This window comes from Micropterus dolomieu, linkage group LG17 (assembly GCF_021292245.1).
Source record: "Micropterus dolomieu isolate WLL.071019.BEF.003 ecotype Adirondacks linkage group LG17, ASM2129224v1, whole genome shotgun sequence".
NCBI lineage: Eukaryota > Metazoa > Chordata > Actinopteri > Centrarchiformes > Centrarchidae > Micropterus > Micropterus dolomieu.
This window is the reverse complement of record NC_060166.1, coordinates 29874995-29899261: the sequence shown is the minus strand read 5'-3', so window position 1 is coordinate 29899261 and position 24267 is coordinate 29874995. Positions and strand designations below refer to the sequence as shown.

At 40.3% G+C, this 24267-nt stretch overlaps 1 protein-coding gene across 2 annotated transcripts in view; it reads right to left on the bottom strand.

Moving 5' to 3' along the window:
* LOC123985755 (protein furry homolog) overlaps nucleotides 1–24267 on the bottom strand; it is a 51584-nt gene that overhangs the window by 15903 nt on the left and 11414 nt on the right. Inside the window, exons 3-47 of one of the 2 annotated variants that reach the window (XM_046073601.1) lie at nucleotides 22449–22502; nucleotides 21391–21530; nucleotides 21167–21257; nucleotides 20916–20995; nucleotides 20743–20823; nucleotides 19609–19777; nucleotides 19078–19170; nucleotides 18879–18977; nucleotides 18130–18231; nucleotides 17430–17533; nucleotides 15454–15562; nucleotides 15231–15317; nucleotides 14721–14892; nucleotides 14445–14577; nucleotides 14111–14218; nucleotides 13176–13431; nucleotides 12828–13001; nucleotides 12649–12735; nucleotides 11929–12188; nucleotides 11541–11730; nucleotides 11158–11282; nucleotides 10537–10594; nucleotides 10271–10362; nucleotides 9821–9993; nucleotides 9194–9354; nucleotides 8682–8792; nucleotides 8021–8175; nucleotides 7521–7623; nucleotides 7256–7427; nucleotides 6627–6883; nucleotides 6372–6518; nucleotides 6104–6272; nucleotides 5766–5856; nucleotides 5596–5678; nucleotides 4985–5135; nucleotides 4573–4676; nucleotides 3953–4138; nucleotides 3127–3328; nucleotides 2510–2631; nucleotides 2204–2391; nucleotides 1678–1772; nucleotides 995–1584; nucleotides 709–806; nucleotides 458–628; nucleotides 195–335 (exon numbers count right to left, since the gene is read on the bottom strand). In XM_046073601.1, coding sequence (XP_045929557.1) covers nucleotides 195–335; nucleotides 458–628; nucleotides 709–806; nucleotides 995–1584; nucleotides 1678–1772; nucleotides 2204–2391; nucleotides 2510–2631; nucleotides 3127–3328; nucleotides 3953–4138; nucleotides 4573–4676; nucleotides 4985–5135; nucleotides 5596–5678; nucleotides 5766–5856; nucleotides 6104–6272; nucleotides 6372–6518; nucleotides 6627–6883; nucleotides 7256–7427; nucleotides 7521–7623; nucleotides 8021–8175; nucleotides 8682–8792; nucleotides 9194–9354; nucleotides 9821–9993; nucleotides 10271–10362; nucleotides 10537–10594; nucleotides 11158–11282; nucleotides 11541–11730; nucleotides 11929–12188; nucleotides 12649–12735; nucleotides 12828–13001; nucleotides 13176–13431; nucleotides 14111–14218; nucleotides 14445–14577; nucleotides 14721–14892; nucleotides 15231–15317; nucleotides 15454–15562; nucleotides 17430–17533; nucleotides 18130–18231; nucleotides 18879–18977; nucleotides 19078–19170; nucleotides 19609–19777; nucleotides 20743–20823; nucleotides 20916–20995; nucleotides 21167–21257; nucleotides 21391–21530; nucleotides 22449–22502 — 6534 coding nt within the window. The remainder of the gene's footprint in view (nucleotides 1–194; nucleotides 336–457; nucleotides 629–708; nucleotides 807–994; nucleotides 1585–1677; nucleotides 1773–2203; nucleotides 2392–2509; nucleotides 2632–3126; nucleotides 3329–3952; nucleotides 4139–4572; nucleotides 4677–4984; nucleotides 5136–5595; nucleotides 5679–5765; nucleotides 5857–6103; nucleotides 6273–6371; nucleotides 6519–6626; nucleotides 6884–7255; nucleotides 7428–7520; nucleotides 7624–8020; nucleotides 8176–8681; nucleotides 8793–9193; nucleotides 9355–9820; nucleotides 9994–10270; nucleotides 10363–10536; nucleotides 10595–11157; nucleotides 11283–11540; nucleotides 11731–11928; nucleotides 12189–12648; nucleotides 12736–12827; nucleotides 13002–13175; nucleotides 13432–14110; nucleotides 14219–14444; nucleotides 14578–14720; nucleotides 14893–15230; nucleotides 15318–15453; nucleotides 15563–17429; nucleotides 17534–18129; nucleotides 18232–18878; nucleotides 18978–19077; nucleotides 19171–19608; nucleotides 19778–20742; nucleotides 20824–20915; nucleotides 20996–21166; nucleotides 21258–21390; nucleotides 21531–22448; nucleotides 22503–24267) is intronic. The other variant, XM_046073602.1, reaches the window with a different exon arrangement.

Here is a 24267-nt window from a genome sequence, read left to right as displayed (position 1 = left end):
GCCTGGCCTGAGACAGGAAGGCAGACTGTTTATAATTTGGGTGTGTCTACAAATGTACTGCACTGACATAAGAAGTTTTCCTTTTTCCCCCATGAACACTCACAAAAGGAACTGAATGTTAGGTCACCTGAATGTTTTCACTTTCTGAGCACATATTGTTATCTAAAGTAGAACACAGTTTTATTTTAACTCACCTGGACAAATTTCTCAATTGTCTTGAGTACCTCCATGTTGAAGGGTTTGGCTTGAATTCCACTCAGGTCCATGTGACTCAGGAGGCTGTAGATGATTTGTAAAAGGGTCTGCTGCATACTTGGGAGACCTTTCTCTAACAGCTGTAACAAAATTAAATGTCATTAATTTATTTAGCATACTAGAAGATGTAATAATAATTACTGCACAACCCTTTTTACTTCTGCTCAGCATATACATGATCAGTTCATATGGCTGCACAAACCTCTGCCATGTAAGTGACCAGGTTGAGGGTGATATCAGAGAAAGCTTCATGAAGATATCGACACACCACATTGACCCAAGAGAAGCAGTCTCGTGTGTAGGAGTGCGTTTTATACAGAGTCATGACATGGGCAAGGTTGGAGAGCTTGGCGTTCTTCTCCTCAAGGCATACCTACACACACAAAAAGTGCATTAGCTTAAAACATATAATTATCTTGAAAATGAGTATACAAAGCTTTGGTAAAGCCAAACCTGAGCTATCCTCTCAGCAACATCTTGACAGAACTGTGTTGGGCCATCAAAGTTCTGCACAAGATGTGGGAGCAGGCAGAGAACATTCAAGGGAAAACCTTGGATGAAACAGACAAATCAAAATATTCACTTGCATGCATTCACTGGTATGTAATTTCAATCAAATTAAATACATACAAGGTTACATCAATTATTGTTTTTCTGTGTTTTGTTTTTCTACGTGCTTCACCATTGATGTTTATGAAATTTAACAATACTGGCACAAAATCAGATCCCTACAGCATACCTATGGCTTGTGAAGTGTCCACTACAGGCACTCGTGACACAGGTGTGAGTCGGCAGAAGAGCTGGAGTGTGAGGTCAGTGGTGGACACGGAGGTGAAGCCCTTCAGTAACAGCTGCTGGAGCCCAGTGAAGCTGCTCCAATTAAGCTGGGTCTGCAGTTTCTCCAGCTTCTCCCTGTTCTCAGGTTTGTCCAGCGACATGTGGCCCAGCAGCTTATTCAAAAGTTTCAAAGACATCTGATACTCAAACTCAAAGTCTGACTCCATCAGTGACACTGCCACCCAGAAGATGGTGGCAAGCAGGTTGCTGGGGTGGTTGACGTTGGTTGTATCGGTGATGTGATCAGTTGTGTTGTCTTTAGATGAGGACGAGCTGCGGGTCTTGGCTAACAAAACTTGTTGTTCACAGGCATGGATACGGTCCAGTGTAGCACTGCGAGGTGGATCAGACCATCTGTCCGTCTCTCCAAACTTTTTAGGGACAGAAGAACTCCTCTGATGTCGGCTCCTCTCTTCTTTTCTATTGAGCTGCCCTGTGCTCTTCCTGTTGGACAGCAGCTTGAAACTGGTCAGGAAATCTGGAGATGAGGCTCTGCAATTGAATAAAACAACACATTAAAAGTTACTATATGTTTTAACAAAAATACATTCTTTCAACATGAATTTATGTAGAGGAGACACAAACCTCGTCAATATAGCCATGAGATCATTGTTCTTGAGACATTCAGCCAAGTTATCCACCACAGATTCCAGCGTAAGTAATACTTCCATCACATAGCCCTGCAAAAAAGAAAATGGCACAATAGAAAAATAATAGATGCAATGAAGCTAGAAAGACATTATGTTTCCAATGCTGCATGTTTTTCTGTCATCAAGCATCTAAAGTAACAGATTGATTTGGAAATATTTGATGGATAGCCTTGATTGAATTATCAGCTGATTTGACTTTTATGATCGTCTAGGATTTCTGCCATTAGATTATTATTAGTTTTAATGCTGTGTTAATGTGCTCATAAGAGGGTCAAATATCAGCGACATCTTAGTCATTTGCTAAATAGCACTGAATTCATACTTCCTTAAAAACAAACTCAGAATACTAGAATTGTATAAATCCTCAGTTTCTGCTTTACCAACAACTCATTGATACTGTAATGCTCTCACATCGACACGCACATGCTCGCACGCATCATGTACACACACAGAGCACTAACCTGCACTTCCTCTCCATGTTCACCAATGACTTCCACCAGCCTTGAGAGCAGGTCGGAGACAGCATGGGCGGAGATGGGCTGGCGGAGGGCTCGGAACACCTGGAAGGAACGACCGGCGTAATGACGCGATGAACTACACAATGCCGTCTGCAATGCCACATCACTGAGCTGCTGCTCCAGGTGGTAATCTAACAAAGACAGAGACAATGCTGTGCCAATGAAAATTAGAATTATTGAGGGGGTAAAGACATGGTTCTGTAGTATAATTAATCAATAATAACTCTTAAGGATATATTGAAGAGTTACCTGACTTGGACTCTTTGAACACAGATACCACATGTCGTAGAAAGTTCGTCAGCTGTCCAGTGCTTTTAGAAATTTGGTTCTTTGGTGAAATGTCTTCATGGCACCACAGTGGTCCATATGCTCTATAAAACAACAGCTTCTTAGTTACTAACAATGCATAACATATTGTGTATGTGGAGACCTGCTATGGTAGAAGTGCAACAATTAGCTGATTATTCATGAGTCACCTGGAACAAGACCTAATTTCTGTTACTGTGGTTGTGTTTAGCCTTTTAAGTCTTGTCTGTACTTAAACTAAAGAAATTCCAAACAAATTAAAAAATCCAATGTGTACTATTAATCATGGGAAATGCCCACAAGCTAAATTAAAAAATTCAATGTTATCTACTGCAATAAGAATAGATTGCACATTGCATACAGCACCACTAGGTGGTAATCTATGCCAAGAAATTTGAGAAAGTGTATCAGAAGGCTGTTTCTGCTGTCTAACATGCATTTATATTGTAAAATACTTCCAGTCTTCTTTTACAACCTGTAAGTAAAACTAAATTCTCTGAGTTCTAACTACAGCACTTGCTGGAAATGATTCTAACAGGGGAAACACATAACAACAGTACCTTGTGGTCAAAAACTCAATGAGCTTGTTAGTCTTCTCATCGATTTTGTTGGAGGCCACCAGCTCCTCCACCTCATGAGACATCTCAGGCAGGTTGTTGCTGCTGCCTCCCAGACTCAAACTGGACGATGTCGAGGAAGAACTCAGACCAGAGTCTGGCACAGGAGATGCCTGACACTCCCGCAGGAAGTCAAAACTTCCTCCTGAACACAACAGAAGAACACCTGTGTGATCAGCAACAGGTTACAGCGGTTCATTTGGATGTTTGATTTCATTTCCCTGCACAGCATTTAATTAATGTAGTAAAGATGTAAAATTGGATGTTTTCTTTGGCTTGTTTGGCTCTCAATGGCAGTGTTATTGTAAAAAAGAAAAATATATATTTTTTTTTTTGCATGAAAGTTGTATTCAAATGGTCAAAGAATACTCTGGACATTTCAAAACGTCTAGACATTTGCAAAACAAATTACTGGCACTGGAGGAGGGGAGCCAAACCAGCCTATCCAAGTTTGAGCAGATGGCCCCAATTTGGGCAAGAGGATAAAAATAGCAGAATGGAATGCTTTAATCAAAACCTTTGATGTCCTCTGTGCTCAATATTGCTTTTGGTTCAGTGTCCAAATATTTTCTCCCCAGATAAGAAACTTATCTATCCTCTGACAGGAATGTTAGCCATTCCCTCCTGATGTTCAAGTTTATATTAGCCAGAGAGAAGAACAATGTGTCAAATGCCAAGCTGCCCTGTTAACTGGACCCAGGTCTACTTGTAGTGTTGATATATTTGTATTTGAGAAAAGCTGAGTATTGCTAAAGGCTGATATTTTTACCTGAAGGTATGTACTCTGGCTGAAGACTTGGTTTGCAGGTGAGGGTCTTGGTGCCGTTGATCTCACGTGTCTGCAATAAGACTGAGGCAACGGCCTGGAAGTTGTTGTTACAGGACAACGTGATAAGCAGGTGGAGGAGAAGATGTTTGCTGTGCTCAAACACCTCTGGACGGTAGTGATCTATGCCTGAAGCAAGGAACAGACCAGTCAGACTGTTTCAGCACATTGTGAACTCTAAGACAAGGCGTTGTTTGTTATACCAAGGACTAGAGTTTCTTTTCAAGCTCCCTTCTCCCCGTTTCATAATTTCTATCCCAGAGTCTTTACAAAAAACAAAACTGTCTGATCAGCTGTTTGAAACTGAATGAAATATTTCTACAAAGAAGAAAAACTTTAACTGAATTCTCTAACTCTTTGTACTTGTAAATATTTAATATATTTAATACTATAACTACAATAATTTATACTTACAACAAATTGTTATTTCAAAATCATTTCAACCATAGTCCTTAAATGTTAGGTTGGCCATGAGATTTATGCTGTATTACAGCAAAAATGTACACATCGTGTAATTACATCAGAATGTTTTATGGGGATGAATGATTACAATTTGAACTCACCCAAAAACAAGGCATGTAGCAGTAAAGGCAAGTGCATGGCCCAGTCCTCTCTCACACTATGGTCCACCACCATGTCTGTCATGAAAATGACTGCTATATTACACCTACAACAAACAAAAACACATACCGTAAAGCGTCTCTCAATCAAATGAAACATACTTCTTAAAACAGATTTAAATAAAATTGAATACACAAAAACATGACTTTGAGGTTTACAGTATTAAAATGAAAAAACTCAGTGGGGCTGCCTTAATCTGCAGGCATTAAGAGGTAAACTGCAGCACTCATCTCAAAGTAAACAGCCCTAGGATTTCTGTAGGAGTGACTAGCAGCAGTGGTGTACTAATACTTGAAACTAGACTCAGAATGTCAGTATGAGCACATTTTTCATAAATGTATGCAGCAGTCCAACCTGTGCAGTGGTCCTCTGGGAGTGATCGTCTCTGGCAAAAAGTCCACCAGTGGAGCCCAACATCCTCCATTCAGAGGCATAGGTAGAGGATGGGGCTGGTTGGTCTCAATGACAACCACCAGCCAATCAGCATAGGGGGGCAGAGGTTCGCCTAAACGGAAAATTATGCTGCTGACATTTATCGCACATACACAACAAATTTCAATCAAAAATGAGAGGATTCTCCATAGCTGGAAATGGGTGTATTTAAATAATGTACATCCTACCGAACATCATAGAAGAGTTTAGTTGTCAAAGGGGTATTAAGGATGCTTTTCGTTGTCAAATTATTCTTACTCACATTAGTCTGTAGGAATAATTTAGATCAAGAGAGTATAACAAAGCTGATTTTGGGTCACTGGCAGCAGCGTAGAGGCCCTGGGCTTGACTACTTGCATTTCAGTGCCAGTTCTCACAGAAGCCTTTAATGAGCCCCAGGCCACTCTGCACTGCTCATGCATTTTCAATGACAATGTGCCGGTCACCATATTACCCTCCAAACCAGCCTGTGTATTCCACACTGACCAGACTGACATTTTTTCAAAGGGTGTTTAGTACAGACATCCACTCACTCTTATCTTCATCGTAAGATCCCCCTGAGCTGTTGCTGTAGCGTGATTCCAGGCGGTTGTGGGCTCGCATTATGTGGCTACGCCTGAGGTCAGAAAAAAACAATTGTCATGATAGGTCTAGCTAGGACTGTAATTAATCTATTGTTAAGCTTCAAGATATTGTTGTCTACCTCTCCTCATTCTCCTTTACAGTCTTGGTATCATCTGTGTCAGGGAAGGTTTCTTGGCCTGCAACAACAGTATTGCTGCTCGATGTAGTGCCTAGAAATGAACCAAAAAAGAGCTAAATATTTATGTTTTACATAATGTTCACAGTGCAACTTAGCATGATCTTTAACATTAAGACAGCTTCACATTCACCACCAGAGCAAACACAGTTTTCTAGGGTTGACCACAAAGTGGTTCCTCTGAAGCATTTGGGATTACCTGGTTGATTGATTTTTACCATTAAAAAAAATACACATTTCAACTGGTTTGTTCAGTGAGACAGTGTTTTAATAAGATTTACCTGAAGCTGCTGTGGAGGCCTTGCTTGTGGCAGTGAAGCGATAGAAAGGAGGGCTATCACAGTGCAGCACCACAGGGTTGACTGGATCTGTTTGTTGTAACTCAAATATCAACTCCTCCATGGTTTGGATGGTGTTGTTCCGGCACAGATAGATCACCACCTTCTTGATCTGTGCAAATATATCACAGAATATCCATGAGAAACTGGAAAGAGCTAAAAGAAAATAGCTACACAAGATTTTCCAGTTGGCCTAAATGATATATCTTACATATGGCAGGAGGGTGGTGTCACTGCTGACACCACATAAGCTGATGAGAAACTGCAGTGTGGTTCTCAGATTATTGCTCCACTTCTCATTGCTGACTAAAGCATTCCAGGTGTTTTCCATCTCTGGTCCAGGAAGGTCATCTCCATACTGACCAGAGGGGTTAAAAAAAAGAACATAGCATCAACGTCGCTGCATTGACCTTACATGTAGATTACCCGTTTCCCATTCCATTCCATTTCCCCAACATGACTTTACCTTGGCGGTCATGAACATGAGGTTATTGAGCACCATTGATGTGGCCTGTAAGGAGCCCCAACCGGTGCCCTTCAGTTGGTGAGATGAACCTGTGCTTGTCGTCCGGCTAGAAGTGTCATAATCTGAGGTGCACGATGTGAAGATTGGGAGCAGCAGGCCGCTATCCACCAGCTCGATGTTACCAAGCCAGGGCAGGAGGTAGGTCAGCATGATCTGCCTCCCATTGGGATGAGTGGTGGAGAACCTCTGGCTAACCTCTGGAACAAGCAAGGGAAAGTCAATGCTAACATCAGAATAACTTCAGTGGGGACTGCAGTGTTTATATTCTAAATAGAAATCAAACACTGTATACTCAGTTTCACCATAATTGCCAGTTTAATCCTGATCCGCATATGAACTCAACTTAAACCTGGGAGTCCCTTGATTGACATAAGCTCTCAGTGTTTCTGTGGTTATTGGGAGTGCCCATAATATATACAGCAATACACAGTCTTTGGAAGACGACCGAGCAGCATTTAGTGGGAAACCATAAGAAGATGACAAGCCTGTGAGAGTGTAACAGCAGGCTGAAATACCATGGCTTACCCTACTGTGGCCACACACACAGCACACACGACACAAACACCTACCTGAGAATAGAGGAAGTGTGAGTTCGGGGTACATCCTGGCCAGCTGGCTGGATAGCTGAGGCAGGGACACGCTGTACAAAGGAGGCAGTGAACCATGGGTTCCGTAGAGGATACTGTTTGGTTTCTGCTCTGCAATCCTCTTGGAGTACACAAACAACTTAGCTTCAAGAATCTGTTCAAAGAAAGCGGAGGATGTGTCATTCTTCCATTTATCCACAGAAAAATACACAGACGCACAAAACGCAACTGTGCTTGTGTTTCTCACCTGCATTAGCTGCATCGAAATCTCATAGATTTCTCTGTTGGTGTCTGATGCCTTGAAGAGGACCAGATTCAGCAGTGTTACTATGTCGCATGGATAGTTTCTGCTAGTAAGGAAAGAGAGCGAGAAAACTATGAGGTTACGATTCATTATTACGAAATAAATGTTGAGGGGTCCACATGTCTGCGTTCATGTTTTTGAGATGGCAAGAGGGGAAGCCCAATCCCAGACAAATGGTGAGGCTTTTAACAGGATGAAGTGACACTTTGAAGCCTAAACTAATTTGACAGTGGTTTTCTCACTTGGACAAGAAACTTGGGTAATCAAAAGAATACAGTGTCTAAACTTAAGCAGCAAATTATTAATTAACTGCATCTCAAATAAGTGAGCACAAATTCCACAAAAAGAAATGAAGAAGAGAACATAACTGCCCTTGATAAAAACCATGTTCACAGGCAGCTGACGTTAACTACATAGTTGAACAGATGACCGAGAGATTGTACCTGCTGCCACAGACTGTAGCGATGGCTTTGAAGCAGCCTGAGGCGAGCTGGTAGGAGCCTGTGTAGCAGCGATCCACAGCCCAGTTGAATAGGTTGACCTGGTCGACATTGAGCTCCAAGAGCAGTATGATGACTTCACAGCCAAGCTGGTGGACCTTGGCCAGGAATAAATACCAACACAGGCTGAATTTCATGTCTTTTTTAAGGATCCCCTGTATTCCTGATGTTATCATGGCCTGAAATAGCTGAGACTTTGTGTATTTTTTAAAGATTCAGGGATTGTAAAATGATTCCAGTAGCTCTGCTTCTGTCATACAAAAAATATGTTAAATTACGTTCGGCCACCTGCCTAGTTAATGCTACTCCTCAAACCATGTAATGAAAACATGAGGGCTCAAAATAAATTTTGCAGAGAAAGAAGGTGTAAAATAAACAAGCAGGTACTTGTAACACAGTAAAGTGAAATAAAGACAATATCAGACAATGTATTATGAAACAAAACTCTCCACTACTTGCCAGCAGTCCTGCAAGATAATGGCGAGCACTTGGCAAGGTCTAGTGTTGGGCTTATACAAAGCAGACCTCAGTAAGCTATCAGAGGGGCTTTCTGGGTCAGTTCTTTGTTTAAATGCACCACAACGGTAAAGTGTTGGTCACATACCCGCTGATCCTGGCAGGCCAGTATATTATCCAGCCACTTATAGAGGTATCCGTCTGGAGAGAGGCCAACGTTATCAAACACAGGCCCGCAGCACAGCACCGCAGACATGGCCTGGAAGAAGAAACAGTCAACAATATTCACGTGTTGTAGGTTTTAATACCAAAGACAAACATATTTACAGTTTATACTTATTACTTATATATACTTATTGCTTCATCTTACACAACCATGGGCCCGTCTCACAAAAGCTTGTTGCTCAATGAAATAGGTTAGATCATTTGATACAACAAACTTTTACTGTATTATTCTACAATAAACAGAGGAAATTTGTGGATTTACTCTGTACTTAAAAGAAATGTAGGCTTTGCAATTAGAAAAAGTCAAACCAATCTACAGCCAGGATACATGCTTCTTTTCCTACAAAGCATTAGGGGGTAAATATTTAATAATAATAAATATTAATATATGTAAGAGTTTGTGGATGGCAATATGTTGCAGAAAAGTATCTTTACCTTAAGGGCACAATATTGATATCTTGTGATCTGGTGATTCCTGTCACTGTAACGGTCCAGAGGGGTAAACATGATGCTGAAAGGGCCTGCCCACTGACTGAAGAGGATGAAGAGGTGATGCCTCAGGCTCTGCTGCGGAAACAGAAAGCGCCTGTGGTGCACTGGGGAGGGAGACAAGAAAGTCTGTTATAGTTCTGCTCATTGAGAGAGTGAAGAGTCAGCAAAAATATCAACTATCTGAAACTCTTTAAATAACTAATGAAAGTGCATTTTGCAATATGATAATAAGGGGTTGATGTCCCTTGACAGATCATTAGCAATTCAGTGGGGACTTGTGAATGCTTGGCAAACCATGAGTCATCAACTGCCGTGGCTGCTAGTTCCTTAAGCTGAACTATTTTTGCAGCTCCCACTGGCCTTAATCCAAATAAAGATCAGTGTCAAGAGTCTCCATGTGCGGTGCTAACCCCAGCCAAACAGAAGCCTATTACATACTTCACCATCTACAAATTGATGACAAGGATACATATAAATATGTTTTCTGAAATGTATCAATCTGACCTGCACAGTATTGTTAGTGATGGGCCTGAAAAGAAAGGCCTTTCAAGCTGAATCTTTTCTGAATACCTGGTACACATTGGATGAGGTTGGCCACCATGGCACTAAAGTGAGCTCGGATGTCCTTGAGGATCTCTGCATCTTTGTCATTCTCGGCTTCCAGGAGCATCCGGGTTAGATCTACATACTCCAGGAACAGAGCGCCTAGGGCGAGGGTGTCACGTTCCAGAGCTCCGTTTGTACTGTAGGATCACAGAAAAAAAAACAGGGAGACGCCCAATGAAAAACCTCATCACAATAGTTATATAATGTTAGGCTTAATAGTATGTAATATTTCAACAGCTTTTTCAACATCTGTCAACATGCAAATTGTACTATAGAGATTTATTATAGGGAAAAAGTCAAGGTTATATCTTGATAACCCTGTTTTTAAACCTTACTTAAGCTCCCTGCTTGTGTACAGTGAGTGTGATACTGTGCAGTGTGGGGATCTAATGTGTCAATTAATGCCATATTAACCTGTCACTGATGACACCTGCATCAGCCAGCAGTTCAAAGATCCGCAGCAGCTGCAGTCTCAGCAGGTCTCTTCGTTCACGTCGCTTCTTGTTCTGCAAAAAATCATTAAGACAAATAATTAATGACAGATGTCCATTATTTTTCTATATTTAGAGTTCATACAAGGACTCTGGTGGCCTTACAGCCCACTATCTAGTTCATTTAAATATTTAATCTAACTAATTTTACTTATGTTGTGTACTGTGCTGTGAATACAATCAACCAACCTCAGGTCTTCTTTCTAACGCTTCTTTCATAAGGGGATGTAGCTCCTCCACAAGTTCCCTGTGTGTAGACAGTGGAAATATAAACAAGTTATCACGAGGTAAAATGTAAAATGCTTTATCAAACAACAAGTGTAACATTCGTTTAAATGGACAAACTTAAACCGCAGTAAGACTGTTATTTGTTGTTGCTATTGTTTTTTTTTCAAGAGACATTTGAGTTAAAAAAACAACTGTTTTTTAGGAAACAAACGTAGATGCAGCTGTAAATGACAACAAGGTGCCACTAAAATATAATCTCTGCTTGTCTCCACTTTAAATCCACAGAAATACAGGTCAACATGCACTTTAACCACAGAGAAAATAATGGATTGCGCTCTAACTTTAATTTGACTGGTCCTGCCCCATAAAAACAGACAAAAACAATGTTAGAGCTACAGTCAGCAGCTAAAATATTATGATCCTGTGCTGCTATAAATCTTTGAAATCAATGAACCAATCATTTGTGAAAATCATCAGAGAACAAATCATCATTTGTAAGAGGAAATTTGAATAGAAATTGTTTTGTTAAAGCAAAGAAAATTCTTCAGATGAGAACATGTAAAACACTGTTCTTTGATGTACCTGAATACAAGGGAATTAGTGCGACCAAAGCCCAGAACTAATGACTCTGTCAACTCGATGCTCTCTGCCCTCATCAGTGGAACCAACTGCTTCAGAAGCCAAGCCACAGATGGGCTCCCGATAACCTGAAACATCAAACACCAATGGTTCAGTGAGACAAATAAACCTCTAACGCTGCTTGAACATCACTAATTACACACGTCTGCATTGAGATAAGTGTACAGTTAAGAATATATCAGCTTCCTGTTCCATTCATGTAAGGTAGCTGCTGTGTAATCTGATGCTTTGAGTTTGAATGCCAACAAGCTCCATATGAGCACCTGATCCTGCAGAGACAAAGCACTAGGGGAATGAATAAAGCCAGAGGGCACAGAGGCAGCTACCTTGTTGTCGTAGCTGACACCGCTGTCAGGCGTGGCGGCTGTGATCTCAGGTGTCGACGCTCTCAGATGGCCGTGGCTCATGATGCTGGGCTTGGCCACACCAAAGCAAAGGATCAGGTAGTTTCTCCACAGCATTACGTAACTGTCCCCACTGCCAGACGTACTGGTCTTTTTCGCATACACTGGGTTGCTGGTGAATCATACAAAAAGAAAATAAGATCCTTGTTTTTTATCTGAGCAGTTTTTAACGGGGTCCTCTCTAGGAGGAGTGTTTTTTACTATGCAAGGGGGAACTGGAATCAGGTGGCTATACTACAAACAGGAACACAAAGTAGGGATGAGTGTTTCATTGTCGATCCTAAACTCACCAGTGTTCAAGGACACTTACTTTGGGTCTACCAGGGGCATGAGCATCTGCATTCGAGTGAAGGCGTAAGGCCATGCATAGCTGAGAGCTGTGGGGCAGTGCTTGGGCAGGTTGTCCTGTCGGAGGAGGCTGTATACACACAGCACCCAGGGGTCCTTCACAGACTGGGCAAAGATCCACACATGTGAGGGGCTCCTAATGTCATAATGACTGTTGACGAGCAGTGCGTTCCACTCCACAAGCCACTGAAGGTCCATGTGGTGGCCAGCTGGCAGGGTGGCCTGCAACAAACAAGCAAGTGGCACAGCAGGGCCAAAGGTCAGGGGTCATGACTTAGTTTGATAGCCTACATTTCTTTTATCACACAGTAGAAATACAATAGATGCATATATGGACTGTATTATCCCATTCTCAATAAATCTGTATTCTTAGCATTATGTTCACAGCTTGATGATTACATAAATGAGAGTCAAAAGGACCAACAGCTGCTCAGTTCCAGCTGTTCATTCAGTTTTTACATGTTTGATAAATGAATCAAGCCTCTGCCTAACAGTCAACGTAACAAGCATTTGTTTTTTTCAGATGACACCATATATTTTCATCAAAGTAGCTAATGAGCTGATATCACATGAACAGCATACAGGGCAAAGAAACTCCACGAAAAATCGTAGGAAAAGTAAAACATAAGCAAATAAACTGCAGACACATTTGGAGCTGTCCACAGAGTAAACAACAACGTACTGTGTCAGAGACTGCGACGTTGACAAAACTTTCCAGGATTCCAGGGCTGAGCTGGTCCATGATCTCTATCATTGGTTTATCATCATCCTGCAGTTGAAAAAGCAGAAAACCGCAGTCTGTAGACTCAGACATCAAACGTTCCTGTATTCTGTCACCTTACTTTAACTTACTAACTTTACCTCAGACTGTCCGATAGTCATAAAGAGACTTCGTATCTCTTTGAGTATGGCGATGGCGAGTCTGCGGGTGCTCAGCTGACAGGAGCAAAGCAGTACGAGCACAAGTCCCTCCACGGCATGCAGCACAGTGGAGTGAGGGCCGCGCTCTGCAGGTATCTTGAGACTTGAGCTGGTCTGCAGCAGTGACATAAACATCACAATCAAATAAAAGCTTATTTTGAGGTTGCATGATTAAAATTGAACCTTAGATTTCTAATTCTTTAACAGGCATTTGTCACAACTGCAAATACTCTTTCCCGGTTGTTAAAGGCACAAAAGTATGTCCTAATAAACACAAAAGGTGTGTACCTCGGCAGTGTGTATTTTAGCGATGTCATAGTTCTTCCCTGTGGCGGTCTGGTTAAGTTTCCACTGTGTGAGCAGTTGGAGCAGTAATTTGAGGGATGCATCTAACAGTCCCTGGTGAGTGTCTTGGACCTCACGTAACAAGAAGTTAGTGAATCCAAACAGGACATCGTCACGCCAATCAGAGAAATCCACCAGCAGACTCTGTAAGGAATTCTGGGCTATGAGTCGCAGCTCATCATCCATGTGGATCGTTAATCTGGCAAACAAGACAAAACAAATGACAAATGAAACAGGTATCTTGATACAAATACAATTAAGTCCTGTATTTGGGTTTCATTTCAGATCAATTTAGCCTAAAGATTACCTGGCTGGTAACTGCCTCATCTGTGGTACACTCTGACATACAGAAACAAGATCCACCAAGGCACTAATGTATCCATCTTAAAATCAACTGCTGCATAAAATCTGATAAGTTGAGCTTCCAGTTGCCTCACATCTGACATAATAATTAAGTGTAAGAAAATTAACTAAAAAGAGCTGCAAGATTGCAAGTGCAATTAATATAGTCCCTAATTCTGAGACTTCAAACTGAGAAAAACATGAATGAAAATTTAAGCTCCATATATTATATTTATAGTACAAAATCTTTTTTGACAATGTAGCAAGAACGCCACTGCCATTATATGTGCCAAGTGTAGCTTAATAAAATAACATTATAGTTGGCTGCAAACAATTAAACAACAAACTGAGGTTAGAGAAAAACTGGGGTAGCAGGAAATTCTTGTTCTTTCCCTGCATGGTGCAAGTTTGTTTCCTCAAACAAACATTAATAACACTTGATTAGATCTCCAGTTAATTATCTTGTCAGACAGTGAGACAGTGTTTCTGCCAGTGCTTTGTATGCCTTAAAAAGGGGCATTGCCAAACAGACTCACCGAGAGAGCAGGTCTATGAGCTCTGGCTTAGACATCCCGTCAGGCAGGATGCGAGGAATGGCAGCGACACAGGTCCTGAACAAGTCAATCTTGGGCTTCCTTTCACCCCTAAAAAGGAAAGAGTTTGAGTTAAACAGCAAAAAATTATCTTTCAATGTGTTCAATTGTGATCAGTGTGATAAATAACTGTGAATGTGATAAATAACAAGATTGTCATGTGGAGTTAATTAAGTTATGGTTGAGTTAATGATGGGGCTGAAACCACTTTTAACACTTCTTTGCTGAGTCACTCTTGAAATGTTTTGGCAGTTAGGATGATGATGTGTACACTTACGTAATCATGTCCTCAGGCTCCTTGTTCAACATCTGAGCATTGGTCATCATCATGCAGCGTCCCACCTCCTTGTCTAGGTGTCTGAGGATGTTGTCAATAGCCTTTCTCACATGAAAATAATACTGTGACATCCCTGGAGAAGATGACAAAGGAAGAACTGTTGCCATCACTATTACTCATCTGCAAATACCCATCTCATTCCAAAAGTGATGCTAAAGCTGTCACGGCTATGTAAGTCTGCAAAAGCATGATATTTTCAACATCTGTCTAACTCACCAATGACTTTGGCCTCCTCATCTGTCAAGGTTTTGCTCAGGTATGTCTTCTTCACTCGGAGTGTATGCCCAGAGGGTAGAGTGCAACCAGTGTTAGGCATAGGAGGCTCGCCGTCCTTCTGCTGCAGTTTATCAGCTATGACCAGGAATGCTCTCAGACCAATATTCATTCTCTGCACAGAAAAGAAACTTAAAGTTCAACTGTCTGTTATCAATTTCTAATACTGCATTATTAGTCTGCTGGAGACACTGAAACACCACTTCAGCAGAAAAAAATCAATTGTACCAGCAGTTACTACAGTTACAGGAATTTACCTAGCAACAGTAGGTTATTATATGCATATTTTCAATAGCTTTGCTGCAATACAATTCAGTTAAATGCTGTGACATAAAGTTGTAACCACAACAACACTATGTTTAGGATTTAAAATTTACATTATAACATACACATATCTGTAAGTAATTTTTGAAATATGCATCCATGTAAGGTAAGTAAATGTTAAATGCGTACCTCTGGATTAAGACTAAAGGCTTTTGTGGGCTTCCCAACACAAAGAAGGTCAAAGATAATCTCCTTCATGGCAAAATCAAGTCGTTCCTGTAATGAAATAAGGTGTAAACATGTGTTTGATATGATGTCATCTCAAGGTTTAGAGAGATACCATATATTGGTTTTAACTTGGAGTTACATGGCATATCATTTGTGTGACAGTGTGAGACATAATTATGTTTACCTGTGCAATAAACTGGATGATTTTGACAAAGATATTGAGAGGCATGTCTCTTGGTACCACACTGCGGGAGCCTTTGGGGAAAAGTGTTGTCACAATAGTGTTGAGACGACTGTGGACCCAGAGGAGAGAACGCATTATGCGGATACCTTTGACAAGCATTTAAGCAGTTGTTAAGTGGAGTAAAATTACCGGCCCTGTATTTAATTGTTTTGTAGACACCTCTATTACTTGAAAGAAGGTTTATTTTAAGGCATGTTCATACTGGGCTAATTAACACTTATTAAAAGTCTGGCTTGACCCATTTGGGATTTCTTATGTTATAATAACGCCTGTAAGCTGATGATAAACCTGGTGTATGTCATGCCCAGCTCCTGCAGTTAGATTATTGTGTCCAGCTTTATGTCTGCAACCACTTCCTGTCTGTTGGAACTTACCATCTTGTCTCTTTTTAGTTCTTTGTCTGCCCTCCTGCCCTGTGCGATTACCTGTCCCCACCCTAATGTGCTCCACCTGTGCCTCGTTGTCTCCCAGGACCTAGTGCAGAGCTCATTAATTGCCGCACCGCGGTCCAGATCCTGACCCAGCAGCCGTCCTCTCCGGACCCTCGACCTACAGCCGATTTATTATTGAGAATTACTACCTTGTTTCTATTTTAACCCGCACAGCTTTTCTAGCATTTACTGTACTGTTTTAGCGGCCCAGGAAACTCACAGACCAATTGCATGTGTTCCAATCGTCTCATGTGATGCTGCTCAGCCAATCAAGTCTGTGCATTCCGATAAGCATTGCAAGTCGAGTCCGTGAGATACACCAGAGATGTTTTGGAAACACACACGGACAGAGTAGGCGAAAGAGAAAAGAGATTTCACATGGCTTTTAATCAAGAATGTACCAATTCTTACATGTACATTCCTCCCACGGGCAGTTCATAACCAGAATTTCTCATATCTCTAATCCTAGCCAGATCTCATATTTCTCACTTAACAAGAGAAAGTAGGAAAGTGGTATATAAGAGGGAATGAAAGAGAAGAGGAGGTATTAAAGCTGTTCATTTGTTAAGATGTGTTGAGTGTTTATTAGTAAAATTGGTTGAGACTACACTTCAAGCTACACGTTTTATTTCATTTTTTTCTTAAATTAGGCACTTGATTTTAGTTTAGTTAAATTTAGAATTTAGAAGTTATTATTTATTATCCCTCCAGTAAATACTATTGATTTGACAGTCAGCTGCTGACTAAAAACATATGCTGATACAACTATACGTTATGGCACTGAATGATAACGCAAGTTAGTCGTTATGATGTTCCGGACCTTTGCTTCAGGAAATTTTCTCTAACTGGACCTCTTTGAATTTTACTTAAATACCCCTGCCCTAGTGTATAAATACTCACTTCCCCTTTGTATCAGTGCCAGTTCGACTTGATCCCTTGTGTCAGCGTCCTAGTGATTTTTTTGTGTCTGCTCTCAAGTGTTTTGACCTTAGCTTTCCGTTTTTGATTCCGACTTCTGCTCTGTGATTTTGTTAATGCTGCCTGTGACTTTTTTGGACATGGTTCAATAAACTGTTTATTTTGTGAACCACCTTGAGTCGTGCCTTGTGATTCCATTACCACTGTGTGTTACCATTGATAGTGTAGGCCTGACCCCTGGCCTGCACTCCTGTGTATGTAAATAGACAACAGAGCATTCCTCTTTTCTAAATGCCAATAAAACCAATACCATCTTAAATTAACCTTTTTGTTAATCCAGAAATATTTTCACAAATATTTTTAGTACCAACTAAATTCAGCCCATTGCCTTCTTACAGATATTTACTGATAAAATTACTGTAAAAAGCCTGTAAAACATATGAATTGAGAAATTCTCATTCATGCTGACTAGAAATGAACATCTGAGGAAAACAAGTGAAACTGCAATCCATACATCTACCTCTTGGCTGGCTCACCACATCATGCAAAGAGTGACAAGATATTTACCCCTGTGTTGCAGTGTTGCTTTCACACTTGATTCTGATCATGTAGACCCACAACAGTCGATACAGGGACTCCAATGCAACACGAGCCATTTTAGGGTCTCTGCTCTGTAATAACATTACAATTATAAAAGAATGTCAATGAGAGGACAACTTTGCAACAAGTCAAAGCCTAAAAGTAACAGTTTATTGGAGGTTATGATATAACAAAAGAGATCCAACGAAGGTTAAAATCAAGGGCAACTGGACTTGGTTGAAGATACTGGAAGACGTTTCGTCCCTCATCCAAAGGACTTCTTCAGCAGTTTGGATGAGGGACGAAACGTCTTCCAGTATCTTCAACCAAGTCCAGTTGCCCTTGATTTTAACCTTCGTTGGATAACTATGACCTGGATGACTGAGAATCTTCATATACAACAAAAGAGATGATACAGAGTTGATAACTGTAATCACACTATGCTTACATACGTATTATATTAAATACTGATGAGAATAGTTAATAGAATAATTACTGCCTGAAGATTTCAGTGCACTATTATCATGCCATGTATACAATAAAATGATTAACACATCTCTGTTTGACAAGTGGTGACAAATATTTTGGCCATCGAGAATGTACAAAACCTTTTTGTATCCAGATAATCCTCCCAAACAAAGACCACTGCAGTCTGAATAAAAGGCTGCTGGTTTCCAGGATACTTTACCTTCAGATTTGAAAGGCAGTTGTTAAGGAAGACATGCCATCTGTTGAGGAAGAACTGTTTCTGGCTGACACACAGCAGGCAAGTCACCAATGGGTAAAACGCCTGCATAGAGAACAGTTAGTGTTTAGATCTCTTTTATCATACACAGCATTGTTAACATATAGTAGCATCAAACTAACTTAAAAATAGGTTGAACACAGTCTCCACATTTAATATTTGAGGTTGTCCTTGGAGTGGATAATATGATGAATTATGACTTATCCCTCAACCATATCTGCATAAGTGCAATTTAAGATGTAAACCAGTTTCCTTTTGACAACATAATGAGGTTTCCTCCTTTTGTTATGCTTTTTGCTGACGTCGCATTGCTCATAAAATGTGGCTTTCAGCCATAATCACTGCCTCAGGGGAATATGGATGCGGTAAGAGCAAACTGCTGTTCCATAAGGGTTGTTGTCTTTCCATTTCACTGTGAACTGCTGAGGTGAAATGCTTTTTTGAAGACACTAGAGGGTTTTTATGCTCTGTAATGGCAGCCTGTCTTCCCTCAAATAAATTATTTCTAGTGTGGACAATGACGTTTTAAGAGAACATTACACAAGAGTGACCTTGAAATGCTTGAGGATTCACCGAGGAGACTACAGGCGTTCAAGCAATCTAAGCATGCAGCAGAGGGAGTGACAACGAAGGTGTGCAAAAACAAACAGGGCCAACAAACAGTGTCAGTTTGTTTTCTGCTGGGTACTAACCAGCGAGTGCTTCTTTCTGGAGGACAAGTCCAGGGTTGTGTCATATAAGCTGTCCACAAAGTTCCTCAGGCAGGGTACGTTCACCTCGTTCTTCACAGCCTAGGACAACATCACACACGGTCACAATCCTCTCCTGAGCAGGGCTCTTTTCTAATTTAAATTAAATATTATATTATATATTATTATTATTATAACTCACTGCTGCAACAGGAACCAAAATTTCAACAAAGAGACCAGCCAAGGCGTGCTTAATGTCCTTGTCCTTGACTTCCAGGAAATATTGGGCACACTCCTGCAGAAAAGAGAGAAGTAAATGGTTCAACATGCAATAAAATGTTATATCACTTTAAATCTATACATGTAGAGAGTGTTAAGAGAAGATTTACCCAGGAAACAAACAGACTTGATACTGTATGTCAAAACTGAATATAATCTACAAACTGCATGCCAAAGCTAATAGGAAGCACAGTCAAGGTCAAAGTGCATAAAATCTTAACATTCCTGTGAATTTTTTCTACAATTTCTACACCAAGGTGATATAAGCCCTTACTTAGGTCAGGTGTTAATACAAAAATCAATAGACAGCCAAGAAATGAGTAAAGAAAAGAGAGTGTGAACCTATAGCGTATAACATATATCAAGTTTATACTGTAGCAAGGCAGGTTAATGGTAATATTTTGGAACCATTCAAAGGATTGAAAGATTAGTCTGTTATTGAAGTTTATTTTACCTGCATGAACTGAAAAGAGGCTTCAAAATCCTCGACAGGATACATCTTAATTCGGAAGAACTTGACCCCCATGATGAGGCTAATAGTACTCTGGACTACATATGGACTCTGCTCTTTTTGTCGCAGCTCTTTTAGCTCAGTCATAAACTTCTTCTTCACAGCAGGAAACCTGAGAGAAAAAAGACACTAAATGAGATTCTATATAAAGACATGCCTGCATAGCTCAGTCAGACAAATCCCAAATCAGCACTTCCACAAAAAAGTACCCATTCTAGGAGTCATGACGCAGAGAGAATATAGTGATAATATTCAGGCAGCACGTCTCCCAAAAATATCATCCCCTCATCTTAGCCTCAAAATGCAGACTCCGTGCCCCAAGATGAACTCTTCATCTAGCACCTGACCTCTTGCCCAAATTTAACCAGAGATAAGATTTTTCAGCGGGTATAAATTTAGAAGATAATTCATCATGGGAGCTCACATGAGCATCTCTTAATCTCGTCACTAGTGACTAGTAGAGTACACATAAGAAACTGAATATAGCAGTTATCATTTCTACAGACAAAAACAGTGACAAACCACATTTAAATGTATTAAAACAGAATCAATCTCTCTGAATAAACAGCAAGATACTCCAAATGCAACTATAATTTCACTTTACATTTAGTTCATTCAGTTAACATTCTTGACCTCTTTTGTTCTTTCCTGACCACAGAGAAAGAATAATCGCTATAAAAGCCTCTCACTGAAGTATCTCCGGCAGGAAATTAAGCAGACTGCACTTTTGAGAGAAGGTATGCAGTGTGCTCACTAACCATATCTCTATTTAAAGGGTTTGTTCCCTGCTGCAGTGATTTGAAAACTTCAAATAAACAGACATCAATTTCCAGTCCTAGTTTGGTATGAAGGGGACTTGTCCAAAAGTGTGTTGACCCTACATTATGTTCCAGTCTCTTGAACCTGAGGATGTTTTGCAGAAAGGTATTAGGAATGGTAACACACCATTACGATGTGGCATGACACCAATGCCCAACAGAGCAGAGAATGAAGATTTAATAGCCAATGAAGACAGATGGGAAAGAGAAAAACAATATTATTAAATTATATAACGATAGGGCTGTCTTTGCTACTTACTTGGACTGGGCTAATACTCCTATGATTTCAGCATAAAGGTCTGCTACGGTGTGCATGTTGCAAGTGTTAGGACCATGATACCTGTGGGGTACATGGGACATAGAAAAACAAACCTTAGAGAAACTGATTGCGACAGAAATAAGGAACCATGCTGCAAAAAGACAAGAGCTTACCCCTCTTTGTATCTAAAGTGCTTAAAGGCTAAGTTAACGATTTCGTTAACCAAACTGTCAAGGACCGGGTGGAGCGGCATCTAGTTGAGAATCAGGAGACACAACAACATGAGAGTGAATGTTCGAAAACAACATATTCACTGCCAGTCACAATAAGTTTATTTGTTTTAGAGAGATACCATATATTGGTTTTAACAGTTTTATATCATAAAATAATAAGATAAATTGAGCAGCTTTTGTGTACAAGTCACCTGTTTCAAAACTTCTATAAGAACAAGAGAGAAGATGAAGTCAATGGCCAAATCCCTCCTTTCAAGTAGATAATCTCTCTGTTGCTCATCACTGTCAGCGAGAAAAACAAGAGCAACAGGTTTGCTATAATCATACAGTACATGTGAGATTCATCCTTGTTTCGTTTTTTTTACATTATAAACAGGTGGTGACACATTGTTGCAATCAATTTAATGATTCTCACTTTTTGGGCTTGGTGTTGGCTCTGGGCCGGTACTCGTGCAGCTCCTCCTCTATTCCATTTTGTCTTTTGTACCAGTCAAACAAAGTGCGCAGGATGGAGGGGAGACAGTACTCAGCCAAAGAGCTCATGGTGCTTATCAACTGGAAGAACAAGACATATATTGTGCAAATGCATGCAGTTAACATACCAAAGTAAAAGATAGCAATCAGTATTTCCTTTGTTTATTTGTACAGCAATTTAAACAAAAAAACACAAGAGGATTCATTTATATTTTATCATATTTCCTAAATTTGGACAATAAAAGGAGCCGGGTGAAATGAGGAAGCCTTTAAGCGGGGGGAGAAATAAGACTGAAGGGTGAGCTGGTCCTCATGTGGACTATGTAGAGGGGCAAGGTACCCATGGGGCAGCCTCCTAAGTCTTGGGGGAGGGAGGGGGAAAAGGAAGGAACGGGTGGGATGGGCCGGGCTCACAGGAAGGGAGGAGAGTCTGGTTGAGCCGGGGAACACAGCGAGCCCTTCATTCAGCACGAGGCTGGAGAAGAATCCTGGCTCTGTGTAGCTGCTGAATGGCCTCACGCAGCAGCACAAACACACCCCTGTGGCTGTGAAAGGGCCTTCTCTGCAGAGCCACAGACCTGCTGGACACACCTAGCACAGAGTCAGTGCCAGCTCTCAAGGTAAACACTCCTGCCCTTGACTGAATCTGAAAGACCTTTTGGGATGTGAGCAGGGCTTTCACCAATTAGCTTTTTCACATTACAGTGCATCACACTAGAGCAGTATTTAAGATTGACTGGCCTTAGTGCTCATATGGAGAGGCAAAACAGTGAAATGTTGGTCTTTTATACAATCGCCTGCAGGTTGTATGATAAAACACGTAGGGATTAAAAATACAACCACAAAATGCCATATCATCCTTTTCTCTAAGGGTGAAATCAGTTTAGTAAGTTTAGTAAACAGTGGCGCTGTTCATCAGCTAAATACATCACTTATATTATATAATTATACCACTTTTTGTGCTAACAGCCCCTTTTTGCCAGCATTTCAAACACTTACTTGGTCAAACTGAGGATCCTCCCCCCTCTGCAGTGACTTTGTTAATGGCTTTTCCTGAATAAACACACACACAAAAAGAAAGTAATTTTATGACTTTTGTAGGTATTCTTATTTGTAAGAAAAATTCAAACTGCAAACAAAGTTCTCTAAAGTTTTGTCTGAAGCTCATAACTCTGTCCGCCCTATCATAGGAGTCTGTGGAGTATTTTTGAACAGGGACTCATTACAGCCCAGCTAATGAGAGAGCCATCAGTCTGATGCCAGGCCTGAGCAGTCAGGGTCAGATATAGAGATGGGACATTCATGACAGCTCCCATTATTATAATCTTCCATCATCTGAAATAAAGGCCTTCATGAGAGATTTGGGTTGAAGACTTCTCCTGCTGTAAGGACAGTGCTGTAGATGGTTTCTTGACTTTGTTTATAATTTTAAAGTAGCACATTCTATTTGTTAGTAAATGAAGGCTGGATGAGTTAAGATATTAAGAAGATGGTCAATATAATTAAAGTTCTGCACTGCCTGATACATGCTGCATTCCTGAGAGTTTTAGAATTTTGTTAAAAACTAAATATCTTAAAAGACCTGGAAACCAGGATGAAAACATGTGTAACACCAGACTAATACATTAACTTATCATCTTCCTTAAACATTTAAATGTTTTGATTCATTTTTTGGAACGTGGGTGCCTTAAGATATTAGTTAAGTTCATTTAAGACATGATTGGAATGATCAGCCACTTACAGTAAATCTTCAATATAATCACTAAATACTGGTCAGTGTACTATAAAGTTCATCATAGAAATGACAATAACCAAAGCCTCTTTATTTTAAAATGGTTCCAAACTATTACTACTAATTACATTCTGCATTCTTAAGGTCTGTGTTAAAGTCCTTATAGTTACACAGTATCTGACAACAAATAAAAACATTGCGCATGAATTGTATAGTGTTGAATTAGTTTTGCTACATAACATTCCAGCTTCATAAAGTGCTATCAAAAATAAAGATGAACAAAGGACATTATTACAAAGGTTTCATTTTAGTTTTCTAAGATATTTTACAGCTTTAACAGAGGATGCAGCATTAGACAACATTGGCCTGACATATTGTCAAACTGATTTAAAAAACACACATCATGTTTATATCTACACTTAGCCCACAATTACCTCCTAATCTGTTTTTGCACAAATCAAAGCATCTGCTGTCCTTTACCTTTTCACTACTCTTTCAGATATGTCCCTCTGCTGTCTCTCAGCCAGAGTGCAAATGACAGCACGTCACTTACTTGATGATTAATCCAAAAAAAGCCAACTGTCTGTCTGACATTGACATTGCGCGGGATGATGATAGTAATGTCACTCTCTCTCTCTTGTAAATGGAACGCCAACTAAGCCCCATGCTCTGATGAACCTTTTAGTTTTTGGACAAATGCTTGCACCTGAGGAGCCCGTTTGTGCTAGAATGACAGAAAAGCCGATGCCTCTTGCTCTGTGGGGCTTTAAAGGATTTTTCTGCCCCTTGTTGCAGGCTGACACAGCAACACGGTTTGTATTCAATCACCTTGTAGATTTATAGCATTTTTTTTTTTTTACTAAATCCATTTTCTGCAACTTAGGTATCATGTTTCTGTTCTTAATTCACATTTTCTTTATTTATCTTTAGTTTTTTCATTGTACTATCCCATGCGGCTGTAACTTTGTCCCTATCCATCCATCCATCGTCAACCACTTATCCTGCGTACAGCTTACATCGGGCGAAAGGCGGGGTACCCATTGTATGATTAATAAAGAATTTAATTTTGAGTTTGAATTTCATTTA